At 46.1% G+C, this 16,794-nt stretch overlaps 1 protein-coding gene across 1 annotated transcript in view; it reads right to left on the bottom strand.

The window, feature by feature from the left end:
* Positions 1-3,619: 3,619 nt before the first annotated feature.
* Positions 3,620-16,794, bottom strand: part of CAMK1D (calcium/calmodulin-dependent protein kinase ID) — a 138,871-nt gene continuing 125,696 nt past the window's right edge. The window contains exons 9-11 of the mRNA XM_009321774.1: positions 16,046-16,133; positions 15,328-15,466; positions 3,620-11,501 (exon numbers count right to left, since the gene is read on the bottom strand). Of these exons, the coding sequence (XP_009320049.1) occupies positions 11,380-11,501; positions 15,328-15,466; positions 16,046-16,133 (349 nt within the window). The 3' untranslated portion in view covers positions 3,620-11,379. The remainder of the gene's footprint in view (positions 11,502-15,327; positions 15,467-16,045; positions 16,134-16,794) is intronic.

The following is a 16,794-nucleotide window of genomic DNA, read 5'->3' as shown; positions in this document are numbered from 1 at the left end:
GGCTGAGGGAACTGGGGTTGTTTAGCCTGGAGAAAAGGAGGCTGAGGGGAGACCTCATTGCTCTCTACAACTACCTGAAAGGAGGCTGTAGCAAGGTGGGGGTCGGTCTCTTCTCCCAAGTAACAAGCGATAGGACGAGAGGAAATGGCCTCAAGTTGCACCAGGGGAGGTTTAGATTGGGCATGAGGAAAAATTTCTTTACTGAAAGAGTGGTTAAACATTGGGACAGGCTGCGCAGGGAAGTGGTTGAGTCACCATCCCTGGAGGTATTTAAAAGACGTGTAGATGAGGCACTTAGGGACATGGTTTAGTGGGCATGGTGGTGTTGGGTTGACGGTTGGACTCCATGATCTTAGAGGTCTCTTCCAACCTTAATGATTCTATGATTCTATGATAATACAATGCAATGCAATGCAATACAATACAATACAAAAATACATTACATTGTATTGTATTACATATATAACAACTCCAGTGTGTGTCCATCACGTACCTGTGTTCTATCTGTTGAGACAGGAGCTTATCCATCAGCTCCCATTGAAGGTCAGTATGGGCTCACCATGATTATAACTTTGGTGGCACAGTTTTTCCCTGTGGTGGATCAGGGATGTGATCCACTTAGGTGCTACTTTGAGCTGCAGTGGATCAGGGACTGGGAGGGAAAGTTACATTTCAGATGCTACTTCGAGCAAATGCAAACTTGAAGCAGCTCTGCAATAAATGTGATACGTGACTCTTCAGTATGGAGGGTACCTGCCCAGCTGGCCTCCAACAAAAAGAAGTATTTGTTTGAGATTTATTATGCATTTCTGGTCACTGCTAGACTGCAAGCTGAGGCAGGGATGTGAACGCAGCTCTTACTTCTGCCACAAAGAAAGAAAATGAAAAACATACAAGAGCCTATATGGCGCCAAAGAAAGCACAAAGCTCATGAATTCGATGGGAATGACAAATTGCCTCTCAGCTCTATTATTATTATTATTATTAATTTCCCTAAACAAAACACTTTTATGAAGAAGGTAAACAAACCATTAATTGACTGTAACTTTATGAGAATATTGCAATTATAAAAAGAAAAAACCCAAAGATGAAAAAAGAAAAGAAACTTTTGAATTCAGGATAAGTAAACAGAGTTTGGAAGTCAGGAATTTATCCCAGTGTAATCCAGAAAGCCCAAACGCCAAACAATCTGGAAATACTCAGTTGAATACTTGCAGTGCTGATCCAGATGGTCCTTCTTACCCACCCCCACAGTTATAAAAAATGGTTATCATCACAGTAATTCAGCATTGTTGAGAGGCCCCACCAAAACAAGGACTCGGATGTGCTGGGCAGGGCACATACCCACAGTGATGAAGGTGGACCTTCTCTCTGAGGGCTGTCCAGAGCTGGGAGGAAGCGTAATGTGACGGAACAGCATGTCCCCTTGCCCCTACAGCAGCTTACAGAGTCCTGGGCTTGCTCTGGGGCAGTGCAGGCCCATGTTCTCTCTTTGCTGAGTCCCCAAAGGGATCCTCAGAAGCCCATACCTGAAAGTATGGTTTTGTGGATGCACAGACAAGCTAAAAGGTAGGTTTGGCCTTAAGGATGAAATTCAGTGTAGGCATAACCAGAGAAAGGGTAGGACTGTCTACACTACAAGGAAACAAGTGCTGTGGCTGAAAGCCCTTTGCAGAATGTCTCCTCCTCAGCATCACCTGGCCGTGGGGGCCCTGAACCACAGGGGATCCATCCCTGCTTCAGGTTGGATGGTCTTCAGAGTTGGACACCTGCACATACTCTGCTTCAACAGATATCACTCATGCAAAACTCCTCTTGACTGCAAAAGAAGAGCTGCCCATAGCCTAACGATGCCCATTGGAGCCCTGGTTCTGCTGAGGGACAGTGCTGAAGACCAAAGGAGTGAGAAATGAACTTGGTATAACATGAAGAAGGGCTGATGTATAGCATAAGCCAGACCCTCAGTGCATACCAACACTCAGAAAGCCTTCAAAATAAGGACAGTCCCCTTCCCTCCAGTGCAAACATGGCTGTGGATCTTGGCAAGGTTGCAAGCATAATATTTTCTATAGCCCCATCTCGGTCTTGTCCCTTTGGCTTCTCTGTACTGACATTTTATCTCATTTGTTTCAAACAGCCAAGAATTTGTTACTGAGCCCGTAACAGTGAAGAAAACGCACGAAGATCAAGTAAATACTGACATGACATCAAGAGCCCATCTTATAGCATGGAGATTTCAGTGGTCCTGTGGTGATCTTCTGCCCTGTCTCACTGGGAGCTAGGAAAATCTTAGTGCACACTGGGTGACCACTGAGCCTACAGAGGAACCCATGATTTTAAAACCAAGACATGAGAAGAAGGTTTTTCTGGCTGAGATTTTCATTTCATGGTGAAATGTGGGATAGGCCTTCAACTACCATAACTCTGCAGAATTTGAGCCAATCCAGGAGAGCTAACTTACACAGGTGGGAATGTGGTCCTGAATATGAAGGGATGGTCAGAGTTCAGGCTTGTCACACATGGGAATACTGTGGAGTCTTTCTACAGGATCTGCTGCTCCTCCTGACACTGCAAGTCATGTGTGTACGCCTCAGTGTCACCCTCCACCTCTATCCCACTCCCTGCCACCATTTTTGTACATGGATGAACTTTTCCAAAGATGTAACTTCCCATGGATGTGCCTGGGAGCACAAATGGGAGGTCACCTTGTCTCTCCTGGTACAGTCCAGCATCTAATCCTAGTTCTGTGGCCACAGTTACATACCACAGCTTTGAAATAGTAATCACATTGGTTCTGGTGGTTGTTTCTTCATTCACAATATAAAAGCTATTTAAGTAATTTGCCTTTCTCTTTATATTGCTATGAGTTGGCCATTATCACTGCCATTCATTTCAGCTCTGTTATTGAACCAGATGTCTAAAACCACCTGGCTTTGACTTCAAGCATGGGCCCACCTTCCTGCTGGGTGCCCAACAACGCTTGTCATAGTGATTTTGCCAGCTATTTTTAAAGGGGAAGAAATTCTTGTGTGCCAGTGAGTGAAAGCCAGAAAAGCAGAAAAAAAAGTGGGGAAAATTAAGAATAAGGGGGGAATAAAAAAAAAAAAGCAAGTCATAACACAAAGCGGGAACATGGTCTGGAGGAAAAGGAAGCCAATGATGGAGCTCACACAACAGTCTTTGGAGCCCACTGCTGACTGCAAAGGGACTCAGAAACACTAGCAACAATCACATCTCCTTTCAGGATTCCCACCACAGGCTGTGTAAATCACCAGGACCAGCTCAAAGGGGCAGCAGTCTCCAACAACTGCATCTCCTCTACCCAGCCCCACACAGATATTCTCAACCCCCAGGAGACAGCCATGTCTCCATATGTTGCCAGTCAGCAGCACTTCCAATGGCAGCTTTAGGAAACACCTGAAGGACAAATCATCCTTTCTATCCATTTCCCTATGGAGGGAACTGGGGAGGAAAAAAATCTCACTATCCTCTTTTGGGACATAAAGGGACATCGTTGCATAAAACACAACGGAGCAGTGGAGCAGCCATAGAAATGATTCACTCCCTTTCTTGCACGTGGGTGGAGACTCATGCACTCAAAAAACATCAGACTTCACATCAGGGTGATTTAATTGGATTTATTGGAGGAAAACAATTAGTCATCCCTTTAAATTGTCATTATGATAGAAATCTCGATATGTATACATGATTGTCAAGGCAGAGAACCACTTGCGATGTAGCCCCATCAACAATTTGCAGTATTGCAAACTCATTATGCGGATAAAACTTTTGCAATGCCTTAATACATGCATGGAGTAAATACACATTCTCCCTTCTGTTTGGACATGGATGCTGTTATGAACTTGTATCAATCACAAGACCTGCAATATTAGGCACACTGACATTCCTTGATTAAGATTTAAGCCTTTGTAGAAAACATGCTTGCATTTTCATTAAAAGTCAACCGAGAGATGTTTTGCAGTTGGGGATATTTAGGGAGTCACTAGACTGGGCAGACTGGGCTTCTTTTCATTGTTTGCTGACCCAAATAAAATATCTACCTAAAAAAAGGCCCAAACTGACCAAAATGCTGTTTCTCAACTAGAGGCCAATGTACAACAGGATGTTGACATTGTGTTGACCAGAAACATGAGTCACACCGTATCTCCCACTGAGCTACAACCTTCCATGCTCTTCACTTTGGGGGTCATGCTACAGCTTGTGCTAGTAAGACATAGCATGTGTGATGCCATGCTGGGCTCAGGGGATGCAGACGAGAGATGGAAAAGCTTGGAGCTACCCTGAGCATCCCCCTAAGAACTTCCACCCACCAGGAACCACAGCGCACGTCCACTTCCTCATGGAGCCTTGCACCACGTGCTGCCTCTGCAATCTGAACTCAGGCTGATTTACAACCATTATTAATGATGATTTTTTTATGCTGCCATGTAGCACTTCAGCAATGGCACAGCATCCTGGCTGAGCACCAGCCTTGAAGGTGGGCTCAAGACTTGGTGCTTTCAGCCACCGTGGAGCAGTCCCTTGCATAATTGACAAGGACTGATACTTGTTCCCTATGCCACCAGCATGGTGCTTTCTCTCCAGCCCTGCTGCTTGGCATGCCCTTACCAGGAGCCCAGAGCAATTTCCCAGCTCTTTCAGATGGCTCTGTGTGGAGTATTGGGAACTTGAGCATCTTCCACGCTAATGCAGCAACTGCTCAGGAACTGGGACCATTGCCCTGTCGATGCCCACAAGAGGATTGGGCTGGAGGTACTAAAAGTACCATGTGGCCATCCTGTACCCTGCCCTGCCTTAGAAAGACCAGCACAAATGAAAATGTGTCAATGATTAAGGGAAGAGAAGGCAAGAGCATGATTTCCATGTGGAAGAAGGAAAAGTACCACACCAAACTCTTCTGCAGATAAATGGTGGTACTACACGGCGGTTCAAGGATTACATGCTAGGATTTAGGTGGTGATGCTTTGGAAAGGATAGGATAATTAGCTCAGCTCTCTGCCCTGTTTTGTGCAGGTAAATAATCGCAGCATCTTGGTCCCCAAAATGCAGTCCATTCTGCAACAGGTGAGAAAGAAATATCTTGCAGGAAGAGAAAAATACTAAGTATTGAGTGAACCAGTCTAAGTTTTGACTAAGAAAAACGATCCAAATGAAAAAAATAAAAAACAGACACACCAACATGCGTCTTGGTAGTCCTGAGTGTTAGCAATCCAGGGAAGGATTTTTTGATGCAGATCAAATTTTTAAGCATTGTATTAAAAAAGGGACACCCCCCCTCCCTGACTCCCTGTTTCTAGGCGTGTGTACATGACTGCTGCATAGTTTTAAGCTGCTCTGGACGGTGACTCTTCCTGTACATGCTGCAGAGCATTCAACAGAAAGACAAAATACATTACCAGGCTTTGCAGTATCTTGTTTACAAAACATCATTACATTTGCATTTACTCAAACTTAACGATGGATTTTGAGTTACAGATACATTGAGTCATTTAAAAGCAAAACATAGAAGTAAACCCCTCGAAGAAAGGTTGGGTTGAATGTGCATAAAGAAAAGGCTTGGGAAATACAGAAACAGTGAACAGCAGTTTAATACATGCAGTGCAGTATCATGCATTTATTTGACATCTGATGTCATCATTAGTTCAGCAGTGTTTTTTCACAATGCTTACGAGCGTACATGCCCTGATTCCACTCTGGAACATGGAAAAATGTAAGAGCCGCTCTTCTGACCTTATCATTTATGAAGAGGAGGAAAAAAATAGCTAACTGGACAGATCAGTGGCACGGTTCATGGTGGGGAAGGGGTCTTGAAAACCAGAGTTTGGGATAAAGAGCCTTTATCCTCTGTTACAAACACTATTTACACAGCTTTGACCCAACCACGCAAAGTCGGACCAAAAAACCTGAACCAACTCCTGATCTCCCACCGGTAGGATCTGTGATCCCTGGGGCCGCAACACACACACACGTGCACACACGCGCACACACACACGTGTCACGGAGACCGGACCACCCCGGCGGACAGGATGGGAAGGTAGGACCCAGCTGCAGGGATGCAGGGAAAAACGCAAGGGATTGTGTAAACTTGCTGCTGGGCAAGAAATCTGGAATGACTAATTTACCAGGGGAAACTCTGTTCGTGCAATGTTTGTGAGCAGGTTGCCATTTCCTCACTCAGCCATTGCTCACAGTAATTTGCCAACTAATCCTCCACGTTTGGTTTTGATGCTGTTTTCTTTGGATGCTGTAGTCTCTGTGTGTGTTTCTGCTCTTTGCTTGAATGAGTGTAATTCTTAGCATCAAGTTTCTGGTGCAAATAAGCATGATAACGAAGGCAAAACTCCCTTCCCATGAATAATTTCTGGGATGCATTCAGGCCCCAATTCAGACGGATAAATATGCACAGGAGCAAGAATGCACGTAATCCCATTAAATGAGAATTTCCACATGCTGAAAGGATGATACTTCTGTACCTCGGGGCTCAGTCTAGAAACTGTTATTTTGCCAGTAGATAAATCCCCTGACTCTTTGGAGAGAGCAAAAGCAACAGGCTACAGTCCGCATGAACTTGTTGGCAAAGTCAGTCTGGTGTTTTTATGTAGTCCTCACCCAGCACTGCTCAGGGCTGGAGCTGTTATCACAGGGGAAGTAATAGCACAGGTTTCCCTATATCTGATCTAGTTAACGCCAAGTTCACATCGAAGGACAATATTCCCCCTGCTCACCAATGGCTGAAAGCTATCTGGCTTTCCCTGGGCGCTTGTTTCACTAAAGATAGGGTCACACTTAAGGAAGGGGCAGCCTCAGGGCCAGCTGCCGCTGCATTTCTGGGGCACCCTGGAGGTCTGTGCTCTGGTTTGCAGTGGGTTTGGGGAGAAAAGCCAGAGGTCAGGGCCTGTGTGGGCTCCCGGGGCTGGGAAAAGCTTTGGACAAGTCCCTCAGTCCCTCAGGGCCGGGCAGGGGCCCAGAAGAAGGAGACTGGTTATAGAAAAAATACTGTCAATAGCCATGGGGGTATGCAGGACACATGCACAGCAGAACCCCCTATCTAATGTCTACTGCAGAACTACATGGAGATGTCTACCAGTGGGCTGACACCCCTTTTTGTGGTTTGATTCATATCAGGAACAAACCTCTATCATTGCTTGGTTTTATTTCAGCACCACAACCATAACAGACACACAAGGCATAAGTAAAATCCTACTTTTTTTTCTGCACCCACTACTATAATGGCACCTGTACAACAGCAACCAGGACAGAAGACACGTCACCAGCAGAGTAACACAGTCTCAGGAAAGCATCACTGCCAGGTTCTCCCCGCACTCCTACTTCCCCACTAGCCATGCCGTGGGACCAATAGCCATTTTGTGCTGCAGAAGGGGGGATCCAGCAGAAAGTTAGGATGCACTGGGGATGAAGTCACATGCAAAATCAGCGGCAGAAGCCCCTGCCACTGCAATACTGACTTTCAGCTCGCAGAGTTCACAGGCAGCCTGTCCTCACAACTTCTTCTGCAGGCTAAGGGGCCAGCTGGAGGTTTTCTGGATTTGTTTTTGTTTTCCCAGCAAGAGCACTGCTGTTGGCATCAGAGATGGCCTCTGTGACTCTGGAGGTAAAAATCAACAATCAAAGCTGCAAGCAAAGAAAAAGAAGGGGAAGGAGCTGAGGAAAACAAGTTACAAAGGAAAAACACATCAGTGCCAGTAAAGTAAAGCAGAAAAGGGTAACAGACAGGTGAGTCCAGCCTGAAGTCCTCATATGAGGAGCAAATCACACGTTGTTTAGTAGGACGGTCCATTGGGAAAGAGCCCAGAGGGATTTTTCTACCTGCTCCTTCATGGCAAGGCCAGTTGGGAATTTGTTTTGAATCTTCTCCTTTGGGGCTATTAGCCCTTTCCCCACATGCACACATTATTTACTCCTGGCTTTGCATTCACATGTGAGAGTGGCTGAGCAGAGGTGGATTGGGGCAGGGGAACGACACGCAACAGCACTGGAGCATCCCCAGCAAGCGATGCCAGAGTGTTTGCCGTACCAGGCTGTGCTGCCGAGGGGCAAATGGCTCCAGCCCACTCCATAAACCTGGCCTCGGTAAGTCATCCTAGTTAACAGATTTACCCAGACTTAAACTGAGAAGTTTTAACCGAGAGATACTTCAGGACTCAATGACCGGAGAGATCTCTAAGCATTTGGTGAACCTCGGTCAGGTCTCCAGCTATGTTTCACTCATACAAAAGAAGAGCTTCCCACCACCCAAAGGTGTAGCAGAAAGAAACAATTTTGCTTTTAAGTGCTTCTGTTTCTTGTCTTAAGATCCCAGCAGTTGATAGCAAGCCAAAGAGAATGACAATAAATTACACAACTATGGCAGAATATTACTTGCAGGAAGGAAAATAAATCACCCTAATTCCAAGTGTGGAAGGAAAGAATACCCCTCCCAACAGAAAACACAGAAAGCATCCAGCAAGGAGGGGCAGCCAGCGTATGGGACCTCCCCCACCAGCTGCAGGACAGCATGTCTGCTTTTGCTCCCATCACTGCTCTTTGTTTCGCAGATGGAAATCTATTTGCTTTTCTTTTTTTCTGCAAGATACATTTGGATGCCGTATTTTGATTAGTGGCCTCAGCAACTACATTGAGTTCAAACCAGACCTCAGGTTTCAGAAGAGAAGGCAAAGAGGGAACACTTGAGCCCTAACCTTTAAAACCACTCCACAAAGACAAAAATATTCTCTAACCAAATCCTGCTTTTGGTTGCACATGTGTAAACATGGGGAACTCCACTGGTGCCAAACCGGTAGACTGCCTATTTACATCCCTGCAACTGGAGCAGAACAGGGCCAGCTGGGCTTATGAAATCATGGGGGTTCAAAATAACCTGAATTTCTTGGGATAGGATTCTCTCCTAAACTAAAGCTTCCTTACTCAGGCTGGCAAAATAAAGTGGACTTAGAATGAGTTTAAATTGTATTATACTCATTTTCAGATACCTCTGCAGCAAGACATAAAGAGTTCCGAGGGTAAATGCCAATAAACTTTGGCATACACTTTGTCAATGGGGCGGGAATATATGTTGGCAATGGCCAGGGGATGGGGACAGAAGCATGACTTGCAGCAAGGAGATTCCCTGCCCTTTGGTCTGCCCAAATCTCGGTCACAAGTCCTCACCAGGGAAATTATATGGAGCTTTGCTACCAACCCCCAAGAGACCAATATCTGGCATCTTTCCTAAAATGAGAAGTTGAAGCCTTTCTGCATGAGCATCCATGCCAGCTGCAACACGATGGGGGGCACTGGGGGGTCCCAGGACCTCACTCAGATGTGCCACAGCCCTCCGAAAATGGGAGGCAGCTTAATATCGAGGAAACTAGAGATTTATCGGGTGCACCAGCTTTAAGTGCCACCAAAGGAGTGGCTATTTCAAACAGAGTCAGCGCTCACTGCCACCTGCTTTCCAGCTTTTAGCACTCAAAGTATGATGGATGAAATCCTGGCTCCGACAGTTGAAGCCAACTGACTGAAGCTGAAGCAGGATTTTGAAGTCTCAATGAAAAATACATATCTTACGGTTTTTCCCAGCACGGTCACTATTGCCTGATACATTCAGCTGTGTCTGTGACTGGCTTTCACAATTTCTTGTGCAGGATAAATGAGGCGAGCATGGCAATAGATCACGCTGTGGGGAATGGCTTCTGCCTCTGGCTGGGGATGGACCTGTTTGGGATGCGAGAGGCTCGCAGCGGCCAGGGAAGGGTGCCTGCCTCTGCCGCCCGCCTCCCTTCTCTCCTTCTCGAAGGAAAATCACAGCTGGGGATGGCGTAGAAGTGACCTGGAGCCCTTCAGCAAATCTGGGCAGATTTGCTCTTCTCTCTGTTCAAGCTGCTTTAATGCACGGCTGCACAACAGTCATGGTGGCTGTTGTGCCAAATGATGCACCAGCACACGGCACTTGGGAAGGGCATGTATTTAGTAATTAAAGAAATGGGGAAATTGAGTTTGCTTTTGTACATGAGCTTCTGGGGAGGAGGGGAAGGGAGGCAGTGCTACCACTGCCCCTGCGTGTGCCTGTGCTTTTTGGCGAGGCCCCACCTTTCTAGCTCAGTGTTCCTCGCCAGCCCTCTGCCAGAGCTAAGCGTGATGGAGCAACACTACACCAGATCCTGCACTTTGCACCCAAGAACCTGCCAGTGCTTCACAGAGGGGTGCACACATCACCCCTCTCCCTGGGGGTGAAACCCAGGCACGCAGAGATTAAGGCCCAAACTTTTCTACTTGTTTCCAATACTCGGTTTTGGACACTCTGGGAGGTGCTGAGCATCAGCAACGCCAGGCAAAGCCCTGAGAAGCTGCAGGTGCTCAGCATCTTGGCACGGACCCCTGGGGCTGGATGCGCCCCGTGCCAGAGGCCAGGTGAATTCACCAGGCTGGTGGATTAAATGTCTTGCTCGAGGGCAGCACAGCGAGTCAGTGCCAGAGGAGGACTATGACTCCCGGCCCTGCGTCTTCCTTTCCTTTCACTCTGCCTGTAACACACAGCGACTCGAAGGAGATAAGAGCTGCAGGATGAGACCGTGCTCTTTCATTTCATTTGCTCAGCTCTGGTTGGCTCCTGACCAGCACCGTGTACCTGCCTCTCCTCTGAAACAAGGGTGCTGCAGATCCCCAGCACTACAGGAATAAGGCCAAGGGTGAGCTGACTCCCAGCTGGTGGCAATTTAACTCTTGCCATGGCTTTCAAGGAGGAGGAGGGGAGGGAAAGCAGCAGTTTCTTAATCTGAGCAGTAACGGCTCTGCTAAAGCCAGGCAGACTTGCAGTCCAATTTGAGGAGCGAGAAATGGCATGCTATTGAAATCCTCCTGTGTTGCAAAGTTAACGTCGATTCCTACCTACAGAAATAGCCTATCCCCCAGCAAACTGGAAGGAGGGACATTACTGGAAGTAATTTTTAAAAGAAAAAAAAATAATGCTCAGAAAAGTATCTCTATTTAAATAATCCAGTTGAGATGTTCATAGTTAATGGAAAAAAAATACAACATATACTGTTACCTACACTGAGAAAAGAGTAATTCACTGGGGAAAAGAATGAGTGTTCATTAGTTAGAACATTGCTAGACTCACATATATATATATATTTATATATATGTATATATATGTACAGCACCAGAGACTGTTAGATTCATTCCCCCTGGAGTCATTGCAGTTTGTGATAAATGAAACATTTCAGAATTGCAGTATAAAATATGGCCATAAAAAATCTTCTTTCTTCTAGTCCTTCGCTGAGTGTGCACTGCAGGGTGGGATTGCGCAGAAAAACCCTGCCAGCCCAGCCGCCTGCCCGCTCCACGCCGCCCCGGCTCTCACTTGCTCCCTGTGTGCACTGTGGTCACTGTGGTGGGTCTGGGTCTTCGGTCCCCTCCTACAGCAGAAACGCCTGAAGAAGCAGATGAAACAAAACTACAGAGAGTGGATGGAGACATACCTAAAAGGAAAGCCAGAAACAGAGTTAGAAATGTTATTTTTGGAGGTGGGAATGTGGGCAAAGCTGCGTTTCTTTCGTAGCACGCTACAGAGTGGAGGGGACCGCAGCTGGAGAAGGCGCTCCTGCTCTTCCTGCAGCGATGGGTTGGCTGGGCACCTCCACGGGGCATCCTCTGCTCTCCTGGCCCATGGCTGTTTGCCTGCTGCCACCACTGGCAGTTGCATATGCATGTCGCAATGAGTAAATATGCAGCTTTGGTACGTGTTCAACCAGACCGATTCCACTTTTCTGGGGCTGAAAACAGAGTTCTGGGATTCAAAAATCCCTCCAGCATTGTACTCGCTCAGAATAATTTTCCTTGTGGGCATGTTGAAGATGATTAAACTTCTCATCATGGCCATCTAGCTAAATGAACAGACTGTGCACCTGGACTAAAAAAATTTCCCCAGGCATCCTGCAAAGCTGCTGACAAAAAAGTACAGTGGGTCAAACTCATCGATGAGTTCCAGTAAACCTAGAGGGAATGTAAATTTGTGTGACTTGAACATCATTCTAGCGACAGCTTATGTTGCTCCAGGTTTTGCTGGTATGTCTCCAGGACTTCCAGCTAAGAGACATAGGTTGTGTATCTGGACCCAAAATTTACCCAGGCAGTTCCTTTTGAACTAATTAAAGACTTCTGACAGATAATTTTTATGAAAAAAATGGGGGGGTTTAGCTAAATTAAAATGTTTCTAGAAAGTGTCCACTTCCAGTGAACCCTCCATCACAGCTTTAAAAAACACAACTCTCCAAAACATAACCCCTGAAAACCCAAAGTAGGCTGGGTTTTGAATGACAGATTCAAGATTTTGCTATTCCAGCACAACGCCAGCAGTTTCTACAGAAAGCATTAATGAAGAGAAATCAAATATAACCTTGCCAGAGCTTTCCGTGGATGAACTACCCCTCTCCCAGTGGCTGCTGAGACCCCACTGGGGAGATCCTTAGATTTTGCCGGCACGTGCAGCTCCGCATGCAGTTTGGTAGCCTTGTAGGCACTGATGTGCAAAGGTAGCTCTGGTGCGAGAAAAGCTGCCGAACAGGGACCCAGCACGGTCACCTTGCTCTGACAAGATGCAGGCTTAGAGTGATTAGAAATACAGTTCATTTTTCCAGCCTGGTGAATAAAGGATGGATGAAACCTATATTAATATATTCTTGGACTGGAGTTTGATATGGCCCCTTGACTACTCAGGATCTTTTTGATGCCTGTTACGACTTTTAACTACTTTTCCATGCTTCAAGGTGGCATTTCAACCTCAGGGATGACTATGCTGTACCTACCCTCGGCCACATCCCGTTTCCCAGCGGTATCAACATTTGACACGTTGGCTTCACCTTGCAACTTATCTATTACCTTAAAAATACAGAGATCTAGGTCCTGTAATTAATCTAGGCAGTCCAATCATGTCTAAACAGAATAAACCAGGCACGGACCGAGAATCAGGCCAATATACTTGAGAAATCCCAAGTGGTGCACTTAGACTTTCCTGACAGACAGCATAATCCAGCCTAATGCATCATCTCTGCTCTGCCCTAATACAAAGAACAGAATTAGGATGCAGTCTGACATAACCTACTCTGAGGCGAAGGCTGTATTTAATTGTCTTCAATGATGTGAAATTGCTGCATTTGAAACTATTTGGAGAGCTCATTAAATGTCTATTAATAGCATTAGGCAGTATTATATTTTGTAATTGTGACACAGCTGTTTCATGTAACTTGCTGCATGGGATCTTTCTCGTGCAAGAAATCTGTCCCCAGAGAAAACCGCTGAGAAAGAAAGAGGCAGGACAGAGACCTCAGAGGTTTCCTTTTTCCCAACAGGAGGTATTTGGTGGAGTGCATTTGATATGTCAGCTCCCTCTTAATGTTGCTTCTTGTATTTGCTGCTGGCTCTCCTCAACTGGTTCTCTGGGGCTCCAGCATCTCCTAACTCTTTAATTGATTTCTTTGAGGAAGGGAAGCTCTTCTGTATTGTCTGTCAAGCTAGACAACCTGGGATGCTTGGAAATCTTTCGATACTTTTCTGCCTCATATTTCTGACATGAAAAAGCTTGACCTGTCTTAACACATCTGGTTTTATCCTTCGTATCCTGGCTGACTTCTCCACCACTGCAAAATATGGTCGGATTCTGTATAGGGACCTGCTGGATTCTGTAGCGGTTAAAGAGACTTTGTTCTCTTCCCACCCTTCTTGTTCACAGATGTTTTTCCGTTACTATTCAGACTACTCAATGCTATTAATTAACACCATTTGAGATTAATCACCCACCAGTTTAACAGCAAAACATGTTATCAGATGCTCTAGACCTAACTGGGGTCTAGCTTAGCCATACTGCAGCAGGAACCAAAATAAAGGTGTCTTTCTCCCCTGTAAGGGGTTTTCTACATCACTGCATTGCCAGTGCATGGTTGGAAATGCTTTGCGGCCAGGCAGCGCTGCATCGCTCCTTTGCAGGTGCCAGATGTGTGCCAGGAGCACAGTGATGCTTTTTCAGTAGCAGCTGTAGGATTTGGCATTGGGCATTGCAAACTGGGCACTAGGCATGAATCCCCATCAGGCCCAGGATGCAGAGGGAAGGGGCTCTCCTCTGGCTCAGCCACAGCACAGGCTGGGAAAAACATCTCACGCAGCGCCCAGAAGGCAGATCCCACCCCAGCCGTGGGGGAAACCGTGTTCATGACAGCAAGAGAAACCACAGCTTCCATACAGAGCCGTGGGGACCGTGGCTGGTGGCATGCCCTCGTCAAGGAGCAGAGGTTGGCAGGCAGGGGTGGCAGAGGCAGATAGCAGCGCCATCCAAAACCCATCCTGAATAGTAGGTGCTTTCTGTTCCAGAATAGTATGGGGTATAGTTTAGAAATGACCACTTCAGTCCCCAGTGAAGTAAGCACTGGCTTGCAATACCGTAAGCTATTAGCATTCCGTTTTGGTGCCGCACCTTAAAATAATCTCCTCTAATTGTAAAGTCCACAACCCTCCATTTCATGATATAAAAATCTCTACAGATGGACAGAAAGAAATAAAAGAAATGCTCAGAAGTCAGAAATTAAATAGGTTTCATTGCAAAGGACGCATTTCTGTCTTCCAAATGATGCCTTCGCTGCCATGTGTCCTTCCCCGGCACCCAGAAAAAAATATATATCCCAAGCATCTGACTCCATCGGGCAGCTTGCAAATCTCAATTATAGCATATAACTAACAAGGCAGCGGGCCAAGTCCTGTTGTGTTGTACAGAACCTGAGTCCTGCTCAGACAAATGAGCCTGTTTGTACAGGAGCTTAATTTGGCCCAGGAAGAGGGAAGCTGTGTCAGACTGGCAGGATCAGCCTCCTCCATGGAAAATGGAAATGGAAAGTAAGCCAATTTTTACAGAAAAATGTCTTATCATAATACTGGAAACTCAAACATAAACAGTTGGAGCAAACTTTTTCAGTTTTCAACCAAATACAAAACTTTTCTGCTGTGGGGGTCTGGGTCTTTTTCCCAAGTGAAAGCCCTTTTTCTCCACAAGAAATGGTGTTTTTCTCTCAAAAATGCACCGAGCTAAAACCTCACTTTTTTTAGTGCATAAACTTTTCCAATGGAATCGTTATTTTTTTGGCCAGCTAAAAATGAAGGCCTCGGTCCCTTGTCAGTCCTTATTTTAAACACCTGCTTGCACAAAGCCAAACCTACTGGCAGTGAGGACTGCAGCCTGGGCGTCAAGGAGAAAATGGGGATCACACGAATTTGCTCAGCTGCCGCGGCGGGATTTTTCCCGGGATGTTGGCTACTCACAATCTTTCCGTGTGCCTGTGTCGGGAAGTGGCGCAGCGAGGCTGAGGGTGCTCGACACGCTGGCGCTCGCACTGTCCAGGCTGCTGCCGAGGTGTAACCGTCTCATGTGTCGCACGACTGCTGTGGCATTAAACGCTTGCTGGAGCAAAGGAAACAAGAAAGAAAGAAAGAATAAAAAAACGGGAGGTGGAAGGGTTACTTCTGCTCCTCTCCTGGCTGCTCAGAGTTGTCAGAAGTGCATGAGCCCGTCATCTTTCAAACTTTTCCCAACTTCTAGTTTCTAAGCTACAATCAGCAATATCAAACCATATGAATGTCTGCCCTGCTCCTGCTCCCCGTCATTCCTTCTAGCACTCAGCTGGGATGCGGCAGCCTACAAGGAAGTCATATTTGACACATCCTTCCCTGTACCAACACACAGGGTGTCTGCATTGCTTCATGTCCCCCGCACAGTGCTGACCCCAACTCTGCATATAACCGCTGGTGCTGTAGCTATGAGCAGCCCCAGCCCCATCTCTCACACTCATTACATTTATATTCTTGGTTAGTAGTATCCTCCTTAAAAGGCCCCACAAGACCATGTAACCTAAGACTGGACCAACTATTTTGACCAAAATTTTGGGACACAAAAGCACTAACATGCTGAAAGGGTGGCCGTATGGCCGCTGCGTTAGCAGAGCTATGTGTCCAAGTGTCGCCCCTGAGGAGGGTCACTTACTCTCCATTTGCTTTTTGCAAAGTTCTTCCGGATCTGAGCGCTGACCGACTCGTGGATGTTTTTGTTGAGCGCTGTATCACCAGCGATCCTGAAACAGACAGACAAGACAAATTTTAAGAGATCTTTTACTCTCCTTGAGTACTCTTTCTTCTTCTCCTCAACAGAGAAGGCTGGTCCAAGGTGTGATTGCTCCTGCAGTGATGATGATTTCATTCGCATGAGGGCTCAAACTTCCCACCGCTGCCTCTGCTGGCAGCAGTGGTGGAAAATCTGGGGCAATAAAAGCAAGCGTAGATAAGGCTTGGAGGTCTGGCAGCTACAAAGAGGTATGATCTTATTTTGTTGGTGCACGGCTGCTTTCTATCACCATTACAGCCCTAGATGAAAACAGTCTATCTTTTTTTTTCTTTACATCTAAAGATTTAACATCAACAGGCTGAGACTACTTTTAGCCTCAACCATGCAGCAGCTTCCAGAGCCACTCCAACCTGTCTGATTTCTGTTTGCACTGGAGATTTTCCTCCCACCCTGCAACATACATAGCCATTCATCATGATTGATGTAGATTTACAGTAAAGCAGATACATGGACGCTCACTACAGCAGCACAGGCTGCACAAATAGCTTAAGCTGAACAACACTCAACATAAAAACTTAACTGATCTTGCGCAGTTTCTTGAACAGATAAAGACACATTCAAATCTCCAGGAAACACAATTATTTCAAGAGAATTTTATTGATTCATTTAAC

The sequence above is a fragment of the Pygoscelis adeliae genome, unplaced genomic scaffold (assembly GCF_000699105.1).
Source record: "Pygoscelis adeliae isolate BGI_AS28 unplaced genomic scaffold, ASM69910v1 Scaffold202, whole genome shotgun sequence".
Lineage (NCBI taxonomy): Eukaryota > Metazoa > Chordata > Aves > Sphenisciformes > Spheniscidae > Pygoscelis > Pygoscelis adeliae.
The sequence above is the reverse complement of the archived record's forward strand: the minus strand, read 5'-3'. Positions and strand labels throughout refer to the sequence as shown.